Genomic DNA, 22,380 nt, shown 5'->3' with positions numbered 1-22,380 from the left:
GACAGTACAACATATTATACAGACATAATGTACATGATACAGTCTGTACAACATATTATACAGACAATTATACTGTATATAATACAGTCTGACTGTACAACCTATTACAGACATTCTGTATATAATAGTCTGACTGTACAACATATTATACAGACAACTGTATATAATACAGTCTGATTGTTCAACATAATATACAGGCTTACTGTATATAATAGTCTGACAGTACAACATATTATACGGACATACTGTATATAATACAGTCTGATTGTTCAACATAATATACAGGCTTACTGTATATAATACAGTCTGACAGTACAACATATTATACAGACATAATATACATAATACAGTCTGACAGTACAACATATTATACAGATATATTGTATATGATACAGTCTGTACAACATATTATACAGACAATTATACTGTATATAATAGTCAGACTGTACAACCTATTACAGACATACTGTATATAATACAGTCTGTACAACATTATATAGACAATTATACTGTATATAATACAGTCTGACTGTACAACATATTATACAGACAAATATACTGTATATAATAGTCTGACTGAACAATATATTAAACAGACATACATGATGTATATAATAATCTGACTGTACAACATATTGTACAGACATACATATTGTATATAAGTCTGACTGTACAACCTACATACATACATACATACATACATACATACATGCTGTATATAAGTCTGCACAACATATTATACAGACATCATACCGTATGTAACAGTCTGACTGTACCATACATAATAGACACACTGTATACAAGTCTGACTGTACAACATATTATACAGACATAATGTACATATCACAGTCTGATTGTACATATTATACAGACATAATATACATAATACAGTATGACTGTACAACATATTATACAGACATACTGTATATAATACAGTCTGTACCACATATTATACAGACACTGTATATAAGTCTGACTGTACAACATATTATACAGACATAATGTACATAATACAGTCTGACTGTACAACATATTATACAGACATACTGTATATAATACAGTCTGTACCACATATTATACAGACACTGTATACAAGTCTATCTGTACAACATATTATACAGACATAATGTACATAATACAGTCTGACTGTACAACATATTATACAGACATACTGTATATAATATAGTCTGACTGTACAACATATTATACAGACATACTTTATATAATACAGTCTGTACCACATATTATACAGACACTGTATGTAAGTCTGACTGTACAACATATTATACAGACATACTGTATATAATAGTCTGATTGTACAATATATTAAACAGACATACTGTATAGAGAACAGTGATTGTACAACATATTCTAAAGACACTTTATAGAGAAGTATGACTGTACAACATATTATACAGACACACTTTACAGAGTACAATGAATTCTTTTTCTAATGCCTTAATTTGGCATCTGAGATCTTCCAATACTGTTGGAGTTTTTAATTATACAAAACTGTCCATCAGACATATTCCTGAATTATTGATTTGTTACTAGGGAACATTTTTTAAAACATTTTTGCCAATAACTAAATCTGACTGATCCTGTAGCCAAGCAAATAACAGAAAAACAATAGGTTTCCTTTCTGTTTAGCCTCCTTTCATTTAGCTGGAAAGTAAAAAGCTTCACCATGTAAAGTTTAATTATACTACTGACTTTAATTTATGGCATAAAGACATACAAATGGATACTAAAAGTGATCACCATTGTCAAGATTCCACCAAAGTGGACTTGAGGGTAACATAAACCTTCTATACAGTCTATAATAAACATATCTATAAATAACACTCAGAGACCATAAAAAAGATGTCCCTTGAAGACAGATTTCCTTTATATTGAGAAAAAATTAAATGAAAACCAATCTGGAGATGTGTGGACTTTATACAGTGGTAAAAATTATATCAATTTCTTCTTAGTCAAGTATAGATTTTATAGATGAAAATTTAATGAAAATTAATAAATAAAAGGGACACTGTTCATTACAAGCATTACCCTTTATGTGGAGCTGTCAAGATACAAAATAAAAACTTGACTTCTACAAACAAAAGTCACTGAACTCTATAAAGTCAGCACAGAAAATCAGTGTTTAGTTTTTGCAAAATTTGCAGTCCTAATAGTGTGACAGCAGTATGATAGACCCCATTCTAGCTGGAAAGAAATCGGGATGTGATTCTGATTCACACTGACTGAGAATTTGCCATTATGATCGCAATATACAAAACAGTCAAGTTGCAGAGGATGCATTATTATGATCACATACAAAAATCAGGTTACAGAGAGTGATGGATTACTGTATCATGCCAACTGATAATGTCATCTTCCTCATTAAATGATGCTGACGGAACAGAATTAGGACTGGACTAATAAGACTTCAGCTGCTGCAGATGTTTAGTAGTGTAATTGATATAATGTGTCGTAATTCTCCAGTCAGAGGGCATATAGCTGATAATAATCACATCCTTTCATCTTATCAAGATAATAAAGCAGATGCCTTGGGTTATGATACAGAAACTGCTGTCATACTTTAATGTATAAAATATACCCCTGAAGTAGTTCACTGGTAATCATGTTGTCATATTGCAATGTAATTATATAATATACCCCTGAAGTAGTTCATTGGTAATCATGTTGTCATATTGCAATGTAATCATATAATATACCCCTGAAGTAGTTCATTGGTAATCATGTTGTCATATTGCAGTGTAATTATATAATATACCCCTGAAGTAGTTCATTGGTAATCATGTTGTCATATTGCAATGTAACAATATAATATACCCCTGAAGTAGTTCACTGGTAATCATGTTGTCATATTGCAATGTAATTATATAATATACCCCTGAAGTAGTTCATTGGTAATCATGTTGTCATATTGCAATGTAATTATATAATATACCCCTGATGTAGTTCATTGGTAATCATGTTGTCATACTGCAATGTAACAATATAATATACCCCTGAAGAAACTTTTAGTTAAACTCATATTGTTATTAAACATAACAATATTATACACCTTTGAAGTATTTCCTTGGGCAACTTTCTGCTATAGTCATACTATAACATAACAATATTATATACCTTTGAAGTAGTTCATTGGGCAATGTTTTTGTTAGTCATACTGTAATATATACTATAATTATACCTCAGAAGTAATTCCATAAGTAACCTATTGTTACAGTCACACTGTAACATAAGAATGTAATAACCTCAGCAGTAATTCCTAGCATAACCTATTATTGCAATCTTAATGTAACAATGTAATATATGTTAGAAGTAGTTCCTTGCATAACCTAGTATTGCAGTCTTAATGTAACAATATAATATACCCCAGCAGTAGTTCTTTGCATAACCTATTATTGCAGTCTTAATGTAACAATATAATATACCTCAGAAGTAATTCCATAAGTAACCTATTGTTACAGTCACACTGTAACATAAGAACATACCTCAGCAGTAATTCCTTGCATAACCTATTATTGCAATCTTAATGTAACAATGTAATATATGTTAGAAGTAGTTACTTGCATAACCTATAATTGTAGTCTTAATGTAACAATGAAATATACCCCAGCAGTAGTTCCTTGCATAACCTATTATTGCAGTCTTAATGTAACACTGTAATATACCTTAAAAGTAATTTCTTGCATAACCTATTACTGCAGTCCTAATGTAACAATATAACATACCTTAGAAGTAGTTCCTTGGGTAACTTTCTGTTAATTGGTGCCTCATCATCATATGAAGTGTGGGACACCTGTCATGAGAAATAACATTACTCTCTTAACAGACTTCTTTTAATGCATAAAAAAATCGGTTTAAAATGGAGATTGCAACTTACCATCCTGAAATATGAACTATGTAATACTTGTAGTCAGTGATTTAACTATTTCAAGTCAAATATGGAGGAATGAATTATCTAGAGTATATATGTTTGTTCTGTGCACACAAATTACTTGATGAAGAAGGAGGTTATATAATTAATTCAATAAGAAAATCAGGAGGAATTATTTCAATATATTATTAATTATAATTAATTCAATATGAGAATCAGGTAGGAATGTCATGAGCTCATTTATTATCAAAACATCAGCAAGGATTCAACAGAATGTGGCTGAGTTCAAAAACTTTAACAAAAAACCTCTCTGCTCCAGCTAGAACCCACATAATTCTTAAACAGTTTGCCCCTGTAAATACACCCTCACATCTCCCTCATCCTGCCCCTGTAAATACACCCTCACATCTCCCTCATCCTGCCCCTGTAAATACACCCTCACATCTCCCTCATCCTGCCCCTGTAAATACACCCTCACATCTCCCTCATCCTGCCCCTGTAAATACACCCTCACATCTCCCTCATCCTGCCCATGCCACATCAAGAAGACGAATATGTAGAAAAAAAAGGTATAAAACTCTTCTGAAATCAGTGCAAGGAAAATGACTGGTCAACATGTGTATTTTTTAAGGATGACCACAACATGTCCAAAATTCCACACCTATCCACTATAAATTGCATGAGTAATTAAAATTCTATCGATAAATCTTCTGAAATCAGTGCAAGGAAAATAACTGGTGAACATGTCTACCTTTTAAGGATGACCACAACATGCCCAAAATTCCATACCAACCCACTATGAATTGCATGATAAATTGCAGTCAAAAACTTCTCTCAAACACTGATGTAAAAAAATTCTGCAAACACTATACTGAGCTGTAAACAAGGGCAATAACTCTTTAAAATGCTGGAACACAAAGATGTACCAAAATGTGCATCTTCAACTGATAAGCAGAATATTACCAAGTGTCACAGGAATCCATACAGAACTGCAAAACAAACTGTGGAATTAGTTTACAAATTTTCATGACAATCCATCAAATACCTCAGGACTAGTTGAATTCATAAGGACAAAGGGATGGACATATGCCTCAAAAAGGACAAGTTGTATCCACAAGTACAAAGGGCAAAGGGACAGACATGACACCTCATGTCAGGACAAGTTGTATCCACAAGTACAAAGGGCAAAGGGACAGACATGACACCACAAGTCAGGACTATTTGTATTCATAAGGACAAAGGGATGGACATATGCCTCAAAAAGGACAAGTTGTATCCACAAGTACAAAGGGCAAAGGGACAGACATGACACCACAAGTCAGGACTAGTTGAATTCATAAAGACAAAGGGATGGACATATGCCTCAAATCAGGACTAGTTGTATTCATAACAGCAAAGGGATAGACATGACACCACAAGTCAGGACCAGTTGTATTCATAAGGACAAAGGGATGGACATCATGCCTCAAATCAGGACTAGTTGTATCCACAAGTACAAAGGGCAAAGGGACAGACATGACACCACAAGTCAGGACTAGTTGTATTCATAAGGACAAAGGGATGGACATATGCCTCAAATACGGACTAGTTGTATTCAAGAGTGCAATTGGATGTTTTGATGTATTATAAGTAATAAAGAGTTGAAATGTGGTAAATGACAAGTTTTGAGTCTTTGATTAAAAACTGGCTGACCTTTGGTATAGGTGATATAAAAATGAAAGATTGGCTAAGCATTATTTAGACAGAAACACAAGTATTTTTAGGGTTTTTGCTGTCTTGTTTAATTGCTACTGCATGGTTTAAGATGCTTCTAACTAACATTTAATGAATAATAACTGAACTGTCCCTTGCTCACTTACACTAGTGTAATGTGACACTGATTAAACATAGTAAGCAGCATCTATGAACAACATCAAACGCCTAAAGACAAACTGTATAGAGCAAGACATGATAAAGACAAACTGTAGAGCAAGACATGCTAAAGACAAACTGTATAGAACAAGACATGCGAAAGACAAACTGTAGAGCAAGACATGCTAAAGAAAAACTGTATAGAACAAGACAATCTAAAGACAACTTACAGAGCAAGACATGATAAAGACAAACTGTATAGAGCAAGACATGATAAAGACAAACTGTAGAGCAAGACATGCTAAAGACAAACTGTAGAGCAAGACATGCTAGAGACAAGTATACAGCAAGACATGCTGAGAAACTGTATAGAACAAGACAAGCTAAAGACAACTTACAGAGCAAGACATGATAAAGACAAACTGTATAGAGCAAGACGTGCTAAAGAAAAACTGCATACAGCAAGACATGCTAAAGAGAAACTGTATAGAGCAAGACATGCTAAAGACAAACTATTGAACAAGACATGCTTAAGACAAACTGTAGAGCAAGACATGCTAAAGACAAACTGTAGAGCAAGACATGCTAAAGACAAACTGTAGAGCAAGACATGCTAAAAAGAAACTGTATAGAGCAAGACATGCTAAAGACAAACTACAGAGCAAGATATGATAAAGACAAACTATCGAGCAAGACATGCTAAAGAAAAGCGGCATAGAGCAAGACATGCTAAAGAGAAACTGTATAGAGCAAGACATGCTAAAGACAAACTATTGAACAAGACATGCTTAAGACAAACTGTAGAGCAAGACATGCTAAAGACAAACTGTAGAGCAAGACATGCTAAAGACAAACTGTAGAGCAAGACATGCTAAAAAGAAACTGTATAGAGCAAGACATGCTAAAGACAAACTACAGAGCAAGATATGATAAAGACAAACTATAGAGCAAGACATGCTAAAGAAAAATGGCATAGAGCAAGACACGCTAAAGACAAAATCTAGAGCAAGACGTGCTAAAGATAAGCTGCATAGATCAAGACATGCAAAAGACAAACTGTAGAGCAAGACATGCTAAAAAGGAACTGTATAGAACAAGGCATGCTAAAGACAAACTGTATAGAGCAAGACATGCTAAAGACAAACTGTAGAGTGAGACATGCTAAAGAGAAGCTGTATTGAGCAAGACATGTCAAAGACAAACTGTATAGAACAAGACGTGCTAAAGAAAAACTGCATACAGCAAGACATGATAAAGATGCCAATATACATCAACATCGCCGATCCAATGAATAAGGATGACTATGACAGAGCAGATGGACAATGACTGCAATCAGGACATGGTGGAAAACAGACTTTACATGAAATATATGAGTTCTGAATAAACATACAAGTCAATTTAACATGACTTTTCATATCTAAAGTACAAAAACTGCAATGCTGTTTGGCAAATAACAGTAAAAGATGTAAATCAATTTTGGGCACATTGATATTGGAGTCAAAGCATGTGCAATTTGTGTCAGGGCTTGTGATTTGTTTAAAAATCAGTAGCCCTGGACCTGTGTCTGAAAATTCTTTCTTTGAGCACAAATCTTAGCATGTGGAGCCTAGAATAAAATTTGACTTCAGTTACTTTGCTTTTCACCTCTGGGCCTGACAATCAACAGGGTGGAACTTCCACCAAGTGCAGACCATCAATGAAGATTGATGAAAACTGGATCTAAAGTGAATGCCTTAGACCACTTGGCCACCTTTACTTATAGTGTGAACATACCCAGACATAAATACTGTACTTATACAACATGGATGTATCAAGGATGTATATAGAGTGGGGAAAAAAGGTCCGAGTTTCTTTCTTCCACAACAGTTTTAAGATTCTACTAACTTTTGAGTGGAGTCATAATGGGGTATGGGTGGAGTCATAATTGGGATAGGGTGGAGCCATACTGGGATATGATGGAGTATGGGATAGGGAGGAGTCATAAAGGAGTAGAAGTGGAGTCATATCATAGGGGTAAAGTCATAATGAGGATGGGTGGAGTCATACTGGGGTAGGAGTGGAATCATAATGGGACTGTGGAGTCATACTGGGGTAGGGGTGGAGTCAAAATAGGATAAGAGTGGAGTCATAATGGGGTAGGGTGGAGTCATTCTTATGTATTATTAATTTGTTTGTTTGTTAGTTTTCATTTTTTTATCCCATTACATTTTATTGTAGTGTAATATTGTTTACTGGACTTGAGTTTTTCAGAATTAAGTTCAGTTCTGTTTTACTTGATTTTTTTTTTATTTCACTGATGCAGATACCTAATAATAGAAACACTGTATCTAGTTGTTGACATTAAAATCACTGACAGTTTAGGTAAACAACTTTTTAAAAAAAATTAAAATTCTTTCTCAGAGTAAGAATCATTAAATTGAGTCAAGCTTGTACCTGAACTACGTGATGTAAGGCACGTGTTAATTCATAATCAAACTTCTATTTTCTTCCAGAAGGATGAACTCTTGACCCCCATCCGCGAATCTATTTTGCATTTTAGTTAGTCTTGTAACTGATGTTATGATAAGAATTCTATCAGTCATGCCTTAACACTTGAGTCATCAAGTTGTTTTATGTTGTGTCCAGTTTGGGGTTGAATTTTTATTTTCTTCAAATTATTGAATTTCAAGTGAATGTTTCCCCTGGAAATACAAAAGTGCTCAAATTATTTCTTGGACAAAGACATTTACCCAAATTTATATGGAATTCAAGAACGAATATTTTCTGTGATTCAAAAAGCGACTGTCTAAGGCAGCCAGTCTATGAGAAGGAAAACTCTAGACTCCAAACCTGGGCAGATGGAGCTCGTTAGCATTGTCAGGCAGTTCGTCTAGGAGAAATAAACTCTTGATTCCAAACCCACCAAGTCCCAGCCATCAGATGATGGCTAAGCTGTCTGGTGGATATCTTTGGGAGAAGGAAAGGCTATGGGAGTAAACCCAGCAGAAAATCTGGAGTGGAGCCCTTAAGGCGGCAGGGTGTCAACTACAACTTCCTTCCAGCAGCTCCGACATCTGAACTGGTGCCAAATGTCATGCTCAGCATTCCTTTGGACCTGACCAGCAAGGATGAGAGGGGGATCCTGACATCTGGGCTAATGAGTGAGGAAACAACACAGAAGCTGGCAGTCTATGGGTTATAAGTCCCATCTGACTTGCATAGGGAAGGGGCATCACAGGTCATCTTCAATGGTGGGAGGGATCATCGTGTTGGGAGGGATCATCATGTTCCACTTGCAGACTACCACCAACCTCAAACCGTGCATCCTCCGGTCAGTAAGGTGTTGATGCACCAAACATCTGCCTGTTCCAGTGAGTGTCTGACGCTCAGTGTGTTGCTCAGCATAACAAGAAATTCCACACCAGACAAAAGAAACAAGAAACCAACAAAGACTCCGGCTCATCGATTTGCAAGCTGGAACGTGCGCACCATGTACACAGGCATCTCTAATGACTTCAAGTAGGTGGATGACACCAGAAAGACGGCAATCATCAACAGAAAGCTCACCATACTAAATATCAGCATAGCTGCATTCCAGTAAACCAGGCTCGCCTCCAGCGGCTCCCTCAGAGGGGAAAACTACACCTTCTTCTGAAAGAGTCGAGAACCTGAGGAGCCCCGCTAGCATGGAGTGGGCTTTGTCATCAAAAACACCCTCTTGACCTTGGCTGGTCCTTCCTCTTGGGGCATTGAGTGTCTCTTGTCCATCTACCTCATCATTGCTGTAGGTTCTGTCAAAATCCTCAGCATCTATGCCCCCACCCTCACATCTTCAGAAAACACGAAGGATCAGTTATATGAGCAGCTGGACAAACAGATCAAAGGATGCCACAAAGACAAACCACTATTCTCAGTGACTTTAAGACCAAAGTAGGTGTGGACCAAAAATCATGACCTACCTGCCTCGGACATCTTGGTACTGGAAAGACCAATGAAAATGGTCAGAGACTGCTGAAGCTGTGCACCTACCATGACCTGTGCACCTTCTTCAAGTGTAAGCCACAACAAAAAGTGTCATGGTAACACCCGAAGTGTCATCGCTGATACAAACTCAACTTGGTCATCACCTGGCGCTCTGCCCTTAACAGCGTCCTCTCTACCAGAACCTACCAATAATGCACACTGCGACTCTGACCATGCCCTTGTGAGCAGCAGAATGCGCCTACTGCCACATACTACACATCAGTCAAAACCAAAAGGACACCCTCGCATCATCACTGCACAGATGTCGGTCCCTTACAAGGTGAAGGAGGATTTGTCTGCCCTGGATTAGGCTCTCCAGGACCTGCCAGAGCACATTGCCACAGCCAAGTGGAATGCCATGAAGGGTGCCATCTATAGCACAGCCACGTCCACGCTGGCAATGAGGAATGGCAAAGCCAGGACCGGTTCATCGCACATCTTTCAAGGATGGAACCAATAACCGAGGAAAAACGAAAAGCCTTCACAGCTTAAAAAAAATGCCCCAATGAACAGACACTTGCTGCCCTCAGAAGTGCCCGAAGAATCACCCAACACATTGCTAGACAGTGCGCGAATGAGTACTGGCAGCAACTGTGTGAAGGAATCAAGCGCAGTGCCAAGTCTGGAAACATCCAAGATATCTACAGTGGCATCAAGAAGGCTCCAGGCCCTACAGTGAAAGGGGTCACACCCACCCACCCCAAAATCTCTAATGGGAGTGAATATCACTGACCATGAGCAACAGGTGGCCAGATGGCTGGAGCACTACTCAGAGCTATACTGCCAAAAAATGTCAGTCACTGATGCGGCCCTTAGCAGCATAATGAAACTGCCCACTATGGAGGATTTGGTTGTTGTTGCTGTAGGGTTTAACGCCATTTTTCAGCACATGATTGGCTATACATGGCGGAAACTAATAATGGTGGAGGAAGAACCAGGGAAAACCCTGGAAAGAACAACCAATCCACAAGAAGCTACTAGCAAGCTTTATCACATACCCACATTGGCTTAACCTTAGACTTGAACACATGCAGACAGAGGTGAGATGGCAGTGATCCATAACGGAGAGTGCTTTAGACCACTCAGCTACTCTGGGCCCCCCACTATGGAGGACCTCGACAAAGTGCCCACCTTATGAGGAGCACAGCAAAGCAATCAACTCCCTCCCAAATGACAAAACTCCAGGTAGTGATAGCATCCAACCAAAAGCTATGAAACATGGGAAACCAACATTGCTTCAGTCACTCAGGGATCGTCCTGGGCTTCGCCAATGTCGCAAATTGCGATTTTTTTTTCTTATTGGCGACAAAAATAGGCCATATGGCGATTTTTTTGGCGACATACTTTTTGGTTATTTAATTTGTACATACAATCATGGATTTGGACTGGATAAATTAAAAGGCAGAATGAAAGGAAGCCACAAACTTGACTAAGCAATGCATTGGAATCAATCTGTTACACAAATGATCCTTTGTTCTTATTGACAACCCCATCTTTACAGTGCATTGTTACATCATAATCTGCTTATGCTGACATCTGGGCTGAGTACTGTATGCTGCGATACAGTCAATCATGCTACCGCACTATACCTACAACTAACCGACTTCTGAAGACGCGAATAGAACAGATACAATTAATTGTATGGCTAATCCTTCTGTGTTTTTTTTATACATATACCAATACAATAGTTTTGCTGAACCTTCATAGAAAACTGATAACCTTTGAAGTACCGACTACTGTGTATAAATACAAAGCAAATGGAAAAAATCTCAATCACAATTACATCTGTCGCCAGTACAGCATTTTACTCATTGATCTTTTCCTTTTGCCATCAGTCCCGTGTTACGGCTGCAGAGACTTAAACTCCGCAACAAGAAATAGCACAAAAAAAACAGTTTTGCATAATTATTAATTATTTATTTCTCAAAATACAGGAGTGAAAGAATCCCTAAATTGGGTGTGAATTTATGCTTATATATACGGTCCAATATTGCCAGGTGTTGACTTGTGTCAGTTTCATTCGTGGGGATGGAGATCCTATTTTTCTTGTCGAGAAAATTTAAAAGCATTCAGTGATCATTCTTGGGATTTAGGAAGCAATTCGCTACAAGCTTTGTGAAGCTAGAAATAAAGGGGGGGGAGGCTGCTGAGAGACTACTGGTGTCACCTGTCAGCACTGTACACTGTGAACGTGGATTCAGTAAGATGAACTTCATAAAAACTGACAGAAATAAGCTCTGCATCTCATCTCTCGAGAATTTAATGAGAATCAGCATGTACAGATGTGAAAAATTAGACTTTGAAACTGCATTCAACAAGTGGGCAGCCCTAAAATCGCGACGGATCTTCATGTAACACTTTGTAACATTTTGTTAATGCTTCTTGTAATTAAAGTATTAACTAATCCATCTTTTGTAATTTTCATTGCCTGTTACATTAATAGACTAAATTAACACTTGGAAAACTGTACACTACTTTTTTTGGCGACACTTTTTGAAAATTGGCGACAAAATATTGAGGTTGGCGATTTTTTTGGCGACAGCTTTTTAAAAGCCAGGACCATCCCTGAGTCACTGCATGAGTTACTCTGCCTCTGCTGGGATGAAGGAGCAGTCCCCCAAGACATGCGCGACACCATGATTGTAACCCTTTACAAAAACAAGGGTGACTGCACTGACTCTAATAATTACAGAGGGATCATCGTTGGTAAAGTGTATGCCCGCAAAATACTCAACAGGCTGCATCTGCTGGCAGACCATGTGTACCAGGAATCCCAGTGCAGCTTCAGAGCAGGCAGAGACAACATAAAGATCTTCTCCCTATGACAACTCCAAGAGAAGAGCAGAGATCAAGGTCAGCTACTCTATATGATGTTCATCGACCTCACCAAGGCCTTCAACCTGGTCAGCAGGATTGGCCTATTTGATAATCTCAGCAATATCGGTTGTCCCACAAAACTTTGCAGCATGATAGTCTCTTTCCATGATGATATGAAGGGAACAGTACTGTATGATGGATCCTTCGCAGACTCCTTCCAAATCAACAGTGGCGTGAAGCAGGACTGCATGCTGGCACTGACCCTTTTCAGGATCTTCTTCTCCCTGCTCCTGTCCTATGCCTTTGACTCATCCACTGATGGTGTATATCTGCACACCAGGTCTGACTGGAGGCTGTTCAACCTGGCATGACTGTGCTCGAAAATTAAAGTGAGGTTGGTGCTCATCAGGGAGATGCATTTTTGCAGATGATGCAGCTCTTGTGACCCACACCAAGAATGCCCTCCAGAGACTGGGAGACTGTTTCGCTGATGCCTGCAAGCAGTTTGAGCTCACCATCAGCCTGGAAAAGACAAACGTCAGTGTGCAAGATACCACCACTGCCCCTTCCATCAAAATAAACAGTGTCACCCTGAAAGCAGCCAACAACTGGGGTCAACAATCAATCAGCAACACTCTCTCACTTGATGTGGAGCTGGACAGAAGGCTTGGAAAGGCAAACACCATCATGGCACATCTAATGAAGAGGGTGTGGGAAAGCAACGTGCTGACAGTACATCAAGATCCAAGTCCAGCAGGCCTGTTTTCTCATCACCCTTCTATATGGAAGTGAGAACTGGAGCAACTACATGAGGCAAGAGTACCAGCTCAACTCCTTCCATATACAATGCCTAAATTGCATCCTGAAAATCAGCTGGCAAGATTGCATCCCACACAGGGAGATCCTGCAGAGGACATCCTATATGGACAGCTGGCCACTGGCACCAGAAGAGTCAGATGCACCTCACTCCGTTTCAAGGATTTGTGCAAGAGGGACATTAAGGCATGCAACATTTCACCCGATGGCTGGGAAGTGCTGGCCGAGGACTGATGCACCTGGAGACTGATGGTAAGCAAGGGCATAGCAGTTGCTGATGCAAGCAGAGGCCAGGTGGTGGCAGAGAAACATTTGAGAAAGAAGAGCACAGCAGCAACCCCAGCAACTTGGACTTCCCAGTATGTCTGCACCTGCTGCAATAGGGACTATCACTCGTGCATAGGCCTGCACATCCACAGCAGATGATGCCAAAACCCCAGAGACAGATGACACTCCAAGGGCGCTATTTTCATGGTCTCTTGAGACCGATCCGCCAATAATGATGACTATTGCATATGTCATCCCCTTCCATGTTGGATTTTCATCAGGATTTGAACTGTGATTCTCTTCAAACTTTTCATTGGTAGGACATGTGTTTTAATTCTTGGATTACAATTTGGATTTAATTCGCAATACTGTAAGTTCTTTTGTCTTACTTTTTTTACTTTGTAGTCTAAGGAAATAAATTGTTAAATTTTACAAAGCTTGCTGTCTTCCCTCTTTTCTGTTACTTATTTTAAGAGCATAGACTCATAACATCAAAATGGGGTTGTGGTGGAGTCATAATAGGATTGGGTGGAGTCATAATGTGGTAGGGGTGGAGTCATACTGGGATAGGGTGGAGTCATAATGGGGTTGGGGTGGAGTCACAATGGGGTAGGGGTGGAGTTATAATGGGATGGGGTGGAGTCATAATGGGATAGGAGTTGAATAATAATGTGGTAGGAGTGGAGTCACAATGAGTTGGGGTGGAGTCATAATGGGGTAGGGGTGGAATCATAATTGGGTAAGAGTTAAGTTATAATGGGGTATGGGGTTTGTGTCAAAAAGGGGGTATGGATGGAGTCATAATGGGATAGGGTGGAGTCATAATGGTTTTAGAAGGAGTCATATTTGGGTAGGGGCCAGATATAAGAGCTTCCATGGTACATTTTCCTGAGCAATCTTTTTACAAATTTATTGATGTTAAAAGTGCATCTCTTGATAAAATATTTGGGCCAAATCCAATTTTAGAAAACTTTCAGATCAAAAAAAAAAATGAGAAAAAAATATCACTTTTTAAGTTACTTACTAGCACATGTTTCGTAGGACCAAACATTATCCAAATATTTTCAGGAAAGCACATGTTTTCTGTTGGAAATTCAAGTAATTTCTCTAGTCCACTAAATATTTTCTCATTGAGTGAGTCAGTTTCTTTTATGTCTACTGGTCCTCTCTGATAAATATCTTGCCTGGACTCTGGTATCCCACTCAGAGTTTCCCTGCCTATTACATAAATAGTGGAGCTAATAAATTGCAGGCTTAAATGTCAACACTTCCTATGTTTATCAACAAGCTATCAAATGCCAGTACAATGTCTTTCATAGGTGTCATCTATAGTGTAAGCTTAATCATTCCAATTTAGTAACAGTGTTTAGAGACAACTTACACAACAGTTAAAATACACACAGCATTATCATCTAGCATCAGGCACATACTGACCATATAACTGCGGGGGAGGGGGGGGCTATTTTTGGGAGAAGAGATTTTATTTCCTTTTACCTCAAGATAATCATCCTATGTTATAATCATAATCACAAATTTTATTGGCCAATCAGATGAAGTCTTATATCCTTGCATTTGGGAGAATGAGCAGTTTGGCTGAAGAACATTAATGTGTCCTGAACGATTTAATTCATTTTCAGATTTCTGAAAGCTGTATTTCCATTGGCTTATTCAGAGGTCACCAGAACTTGATCCTTAAGTAGTTGCTGTCAGATCTTCACCTAGGACAGTGAAGTTCATATTTTAATCAGACTGGAACCAACTAAGAAGTCTTTGATTGAAACCCTTATGTTGACATGATCATCCATTTAGAAGGAATAGTAATCAAAAGATTTTCAAGATTGCCACTTAGGTGGCCATACTGTATAACTTTCCACTCTGGACGAATAGTGATGACAAGATTTTCAAGATGGCCACAAACTAATAGATTCATCCCAACAGGAACAACTAATACTGATTCCAGAATTCATCCCAACAGGGACTTTTAACAACTAATAGTGATTCCAGAATTCATTGCAACTGGAATTATAACAACTGGTTCAAGGATTCATCCCAACAAGGACTTGTAACCACATATACACTTTTTAGATATGAAAAGATAAATTTATACATAAAGCTAACATTGTTTAACGGGTCAACCCCTACCCTTAGGAACTTAGCCCCTGGGTAATAGCTTTGAAACTACTAAGACCCCCATTCTATAATTATACACCTGGTATATACATTTACAAAGCATAAAAAGATAAATGTATGCATAAAACAAGTCATTAAAGCTACACAGGGTACATATGAGATACACAGGGTATGTTAGCGACTAATGCTGTGTCAGCAAAGATTTATTTTCTTCAAACCATATTTAATCATAACTCTCTAAGAACTAAGGAATTGTTTGTATTCAGAACTAGTCTCTTTAATTTCAACTTTTAGCAGGGTTCTAGACTTCCTCTCAGCTGACGAAAATTCAAGTTTTTAAAGCAGGGTTAGAAAAATATATGGCTTAGAACACAGGGAGAGCTGAAATGTAATGCAGTGCAACCTTTTCAACCAACATGAAAGCCTGGTCAGGCAACCCGAAAATTAATCAAAATCATTAGAAATATTATGATAAAATTTCATATATTTTCCAGTTACCAACATTTGTACCTTATATTGTCCCTCTGTGTCTACAGCAGGGTGCCCCAATCACCTCCATAAAATCCAAAGTCGGGTGTTGGGTTATTCCTATCAGTAAAAGGGCACACTAATTCACATACTATCAGCCACTTGTCATCTGATTAAGTAATCAGTCCATACTAACAGTCCTCAGCATCAACCCTTAAAGAAGCTACACTCTCACAAATGTGTCTTCTGACAGCACACCAATGTATGGTAGTGGTTTCTTGAAGAACTGTCTAGTAGAATGCCATTTCACTGGCCTGATGAAGAAACGCATGCATGATGTTGAGCATGTGACAACTCATTCTGTTGGCTTACTTTAGTTAAAGGAATATGGTCAGTTTAAGTAATTTCACCAATAAGAATTGTTGTTTCATACTTTACTGGCTTGTGTGGTAAAGGATTGGTTAACTGTATCAAAATAACAACAAAGTCAACCATAATAACGTCAGTCAAGATGAACATCAAATTATCTGTTTCTGGTCACTGATGGCCAAAGCGAAGTGAAACACAAAAAATTGTTCAATTACTTATCTATCAATCTCAAATATATTAAATCAACTTTTTTCCCATACGAACAGCATTTTGATAGTAATATTTTCCATTAGCAAAAGTGGGGCTATTTGCAATGTCCGTAAACATATTTTCTATTTTCGATAAAATATGTCATTAGCATCAAATTTAAAGTTCATTTTTCCAACCATCAATTTACGGGCATTATCAGAATTGTAACTACCTAAAAATTACTTTCTGGCATCAATTCTGAGCCCTGTATGCATGCAACACTCTCCATTAGCAGAATTGATACCGTGTCACAAGTACTGTGAGAAATTATAACCAACAATATATGACAAAAGGTGTTGAATAATTTTGACTTCAAGCAATCTTGGTGACAAATGTAATAATATACTGGGCAACCATTTTAAAATTGGCTGTCCAGGGACGGCCATGGATTTTTTTTTTACGTTTGTCTAATCCTCTTTGCTGCATGTACATCAAGAAAACTACCTTCAATTATTTAAGCAACATTCCAAGTTCCCAAAATCGGCAACAATTAAATGCACAAGCATACGTGAGAACTGATTATAAACTAGAACACAACCACCACTGGATGATCAAATAGGATCCCGAAAAAAACGGAGAAAATACAGACAAAACAGAATAAGGAGAGAGGTGATACAAAGAAATGCATTTAATCTGCGCTGACTCTGCATACTGTGCTAGGATAAGAAATAATAAATGGTACGAACATCCCCTCTGAAATCCCTTAAGTCGCTGAGCCAGGTAAAGAAAAGTAGGTAATAATGTATTGTGCAACCTACTTAAATTTGGCTTTATTTTGAAGTAAATGCTGCAATATAGCCAAACAATTTATTACTAAATCATGGGACTTGTACAGACATAGACAAGTGTTACTCAGTCCTGGGACTCATACAGACATGGATTAGTATTATTCAGTCCTGGGACTCATACAGACATGGATTAGTATTACTCAGTCCTGGGGCTTGTACAGACTGATTAGTATTACTCAGTCCTGAGATTTGTACAGACATGGTTTAGTATTACTCAGTCCTGGGACTTGTACAGACATGATTTAGTATTACTCAGTCCTGGGACTTGTACAGACATGGATTAGTTATCTTATGTATATCTGATTTAGGGGCCCCGAGTGGCAGAGTGGTCTAAAGCACTCTCCATTATGGATCACTGCCATCTCACATCTGTCTGCGGCGGTTCGAGTCTCAGATTCAGACAATGTGGGTATGTGAGAAAGCTTGCCAATAGTTTCTCATGGGTCAGTGGTTCTTTCCGGGGTTTTCCCAGGTTCTTCCTCCACCATTAATACTGGCCGCCATGTATAGCCTATCATGTGCTGAAAAATGGCGTTAAGCCCCATAACAACAACAACAACAACATATCTGATCTAATATATATTTATTTCAATTTAATTGTTTGTCAGGTTTTTAAAAAAATAGTTTTCATTACATGATATTGTAATGTAAATTTATTTGCTTGAGATGATACTTTTCTCAGAAAATAGTTTGACCTTGACTGTTAGTTTATAAGCACCAGGTGTTGATCTAAATCCTGACCATGTTTTAAAATTTGTGGCAATCATGTAAACAAGTTCTATCTTTATTTTAAAATGATTTGCTGTTGTCATGATGGGACTTTGTCTTTAAATGTAAACAAATTTTTTTATTTTTTATTTCTTAGAGTAAAATGATTGGTTTTCATCAGGGTCGCACTGGGCAGATGTGATCTTTATCAAGTATGTAGTTTCTATAACCTTCGAGAATATTATCACGTGACCCCTTATTTACATTTCTGAAGACCATATAACCTCTATTTTGGAACATTATTCTCAGTTGCAGCTGGACTTTTTCTTACACTAGAAGTTGTATGTTGTGCTGTTTGAAATTATTTCAAATTACTTAGATTCAAAAGGAATGTTATTTTTCTGGAAAATACATGTGCTCATGTGAAATCGATGAATAAGGGCAATTTTTTTTTATAAAAATTTATTCAGCTATCAAAAACCAGAATTGATAATTCTTGTTTCTACAAGGAACTGTAGAATTCAACACTACAGACTGCAGCATACATCATCATCCTCCATCTTGGATTCTTCGTCGGGATTCGAACATGAAATCACTAAAACATCTTATTAGGACTACTAAAATTTTGCTCTTGGATTATTCTTGGATCAATTTTGGATTTGATTCTATAAAACCATAAGTTCATATTTTTTCATTTTTGCAGAAAATTTCCAGAGAAATAAATTATTGTATTTTTTCAAGCTTGTTGTTTTCACTCTTTCTTGTGTTACTGTTTATTTGAGCCTAAACATGTGACAAAAGAAGTATTACTCAGTCATGGGACTTGTACATACATGGTTTAGTATTACTCAGTCCTGGGACTCATATAGACATGGATTAGTATTACTCAGCCCTGGGACTTGTACAGACATGGTTAGTATTACTCAGTCCTGGGACTTGTACAGACATGGTTTAGTATTACTCAGTGCTGGGACTCATACAGACACGAGACTTGTAACAAACATGGATTAGTATTACTCAGTCATGGCACTTGTAAAGACTGGGATTGGAAACTCCTAGTTAATGTCACACTGACCCGATAAGACAACAAATACCTATATATGGAATTGGTCATTTTATGTTACTACATTTTAATGTTGAACTGCCTGCATGGATGACAGCGTAAGCCCATCACCACCAGTAAAATGCACTACAGGATACTTGCTACCATTGGAAAGACAATAAAATATTAGAGGTGAGAGATTTTCCAATTCCAGTATGTGCAAGTCCATGGTTGATCATCATACATAAATACACCATTAAATAAGATCTAATCATGTCTCTACCTGGCAATTATTTTATTCTGCAGATCAAAAACAAATTTAATAAATTTCAATTTATTTATGTTGATATACATTGATATACATTGTACACATGAAAACGGCATATAAAGAACAACTGATAAACTGTTCAATTCATAGCGCTAAATTTTAAAATGTAGAACAAATGTTCATTTGTTAAAGAATGCTGCATTTCTGTTCTTCTCTGCCATCATCTCAGTTTCTTATAAATAGGATTCTAATAAGTAGACACTAAATGTCTTTGTACACGAAAATAGAGCACAAGTCCACACAGTGATCATCTTCTAAAATAAACTTCCCGTCTTTGTTGCAACCACAACACACATGCCATCTTGGTCACACAAATTCATGCCGTCGGGAGACTGATGTAGACTGCCCGATTTATCCGACACCAAAAAAGTAAACAAAACGTTTGTCTATCAAAACAGTAAAGTGCACGCGACAATAACAATGTATTTCATAATATTTGGCCATTATGCTACACATCTGACTCTTAATTATGAAAACGATGACAGTTCGTGCTGGGTGCGTCTTTGTCAACATAAACAAGAAATCAGCTGAGCTGTGTCTAGCCCGAGGTTTAACGAGACTTACTGGGTAATGCGAAACAAACAATTTTCTTGTCGTTTTGCGAAACTTAACGCTACACTTTCCTTACCTCAGACCGGCTTCGGATATGATTGTTAAAGTGGTTGTGATTAACGACTCCGTTACTACGTGAAATCGACATTTTTGTCCAATTCTTAGCGAAGTCTCGAGTCGAAACAAAAGAAAATAATAACACTGACAGCCATCGCGAACCATTTATGAGAATACGCTTATGATTGGTTGGTTTTTAATGACGTTTAGTAAGCTTGGAAATGCAGGTGCCCGTTCAGTATAGACACTCATTACAAACAACTATGTCGTGAGATGTATTTAAAAATACATGAAGTCCATTATTTCTTTATTTTATAATAATCTAACAACTAAAAACGTAATACAATTATTTCATATCTGAGTAAATCACACCAGTGCAGATTAACACCATCCAATCAAATTTGGCGTAATAAACCGACCAAGGATTGAGCTCGCCGCAGGACAATGTTTTGGTTTTTGCATGACGTCATATTACGGGAAAACGTCTAAAATTTGTTTGAGAAAATAAACTGTACGATTAAAGGTAATGTATATGCTAGACTATTAAATTACTATTTTATTATTAGCATAATATCACGTAACACATGGGTACATTTGTTAAGATGTTGTTTACTAGTTATTCATAGTGTGTCTGAATAAATTGTTACACTCTAGATTCAAGTCACATACTGCAGTTCATTGGTGAAAAATAGGTAAAAATAAAAAATCTTGCCCCTCCCCTCGCCAAAAAATTAAAATTCTAGTTATCCCGCAACAAGTGTCTTGGATCGCATTGTCTTACTTTTAACTCGTTCTAAATGTTGGCAATCAGTGAAAACTGGTACACTTGAAAAACAGAAAGATATTCCAAAAATCGCATGTAACTTTTCACAAAACAAATTATATTTCTATATAGTAATCTCATGATGTATTAACTGTCCCTGCCAGGCAAAAAAATCTTAAAGATTACCCCGCCCCCCCCCCCCCCCGACCCCCAACAAAAAATAAGAAAAAAAAAGAAAAGAACAGTTATATGTTATAAGCGATTTCTGGAAGATTTCTTTATCTTAAGTGTTAAAGACAAGTCTATAGGGCACAGCAGTGAGAAGAAAGAGAAAACAAGGCGGACAGAAGAAGAAATGGGAAGGTAACACTAAAGAGTGAACAGGTATAGACTTCGCAAAGTCCCAAAGAGCATTAGAGAACACGGCAACATGGAGAATGACTGTCGCAAAGTTATCAGTGGCGCATCTATTCTCTGTTACAGGAGAATAGACCAACAAGTAGGTCTCCGCTTTTTTTTCTGACAGAAAAAAACAACAACTGGAGACATACTTGTTGGTCTAACAGGAGAAATGAAAACTGAGCAATATTAAGATAATTATTTTGATGCCAGTCTGTTTTGTCGGTAGTAAGGCTACTTCAAAATACACACACACACACACACACACACATGAATCAACAATTAATATGATGCAATGGGTTTACAACATCTCGTTTATGGGGAAAAATACTAAAGAATTTAGAGACAGACAAAACGCCCGGGAATTTCTAGAGAATCGATTCGAGAGGCAAGTTGACAATGTTGATAGCAGATGATAAAGTAGGTGTGGGACAACTTCTTGCAAAATTAGACACATGGATTAAGATACAATATAGTTCTCAGGTAAACATTTCTATATTTTAAATACTGTATTTATTTGTATGATTCTTGAAGATAAATATTAAATACATTTTTCTCGGCTACAAGTTCAGAAAGGTCATGGTGTGGGTCTTCATGTTGACATTTAGAAATCACAGTTTTATATGCATTTAGAATAGAATTGTTAGAAATTTTTATGAAAATCACTTTCTTTAATTAAAGTGCGATTATTTTTTTCTTAATATAAATTGGGTTTTCGACCAAAAACAACACAGGATCCAATGTTTACAGAAATGACGTATCGTTGTGCAGAATTACCTGACACGCAGAATAGGGTGACACGGTTGTATATATATATATATATATATATATATATATATATATATATATATATATATATATATATATATATATATATATATATAT

At 37.2% G+C, this 22,380-nt stretch overlaps 1 protein-coding gene across 2 annotated transcripts in view; it reads right to left on the bottom strand.

Annotated features, from left to right (window-relative positions):
• LOC149773786 (F-box/LRR-repeat protein 2-like) overlaps positions 1-20,487 on the bottom strand; it is a 119,417-nt gene extending 98,930 nt beyond the window's left edge. For both annotated transcript variants that reach the window (XR_016417277.1, XM_089946010.1), the window contains exons 1-2: positions 20,353-20,487; positions 3,744-3,811 (exon numbers count right to left, since the gene is read on the bottom strand). Coding sequence is in view for 1 of the 2 variants with exons in the window: in XM_089946010.1 (XP_089802136.1) it covers positions 3,744-3,811; positions 20,353-20,424 (140 nt within the window). In the remaining variant the exon portion in view is untranslated. The remainder of the gene's footprint in view (positions 1-3,743; positions 3,812-20,352) is intronic.
• Between the last annotated feature and the right edge of the window lie 1,893 nt (positions 20,488-22,380).

The sequence above is a fragment of the Sinohyriopsis cumingii genome, unplaced genomic scaffold (genome assembly GCF_028554795.1).
Source record: "Sinohyriopsis cumingii isolate HCF-2022 unplaced genomic scaffold, ASM2855479v2 utg000555l, whole genome shotgun sequence".
Taxonomy (NCBI): domain Eukaryota; kingdom Metazoa; phylum Mollusca; class Bivalvia; order Unionida; family Unionidae; genus Sinohyriopsis; species Sinohyriopsis cumingii.
This window is presented reverse-complemented; position numbering and strand designations above follow the sequence as displayed.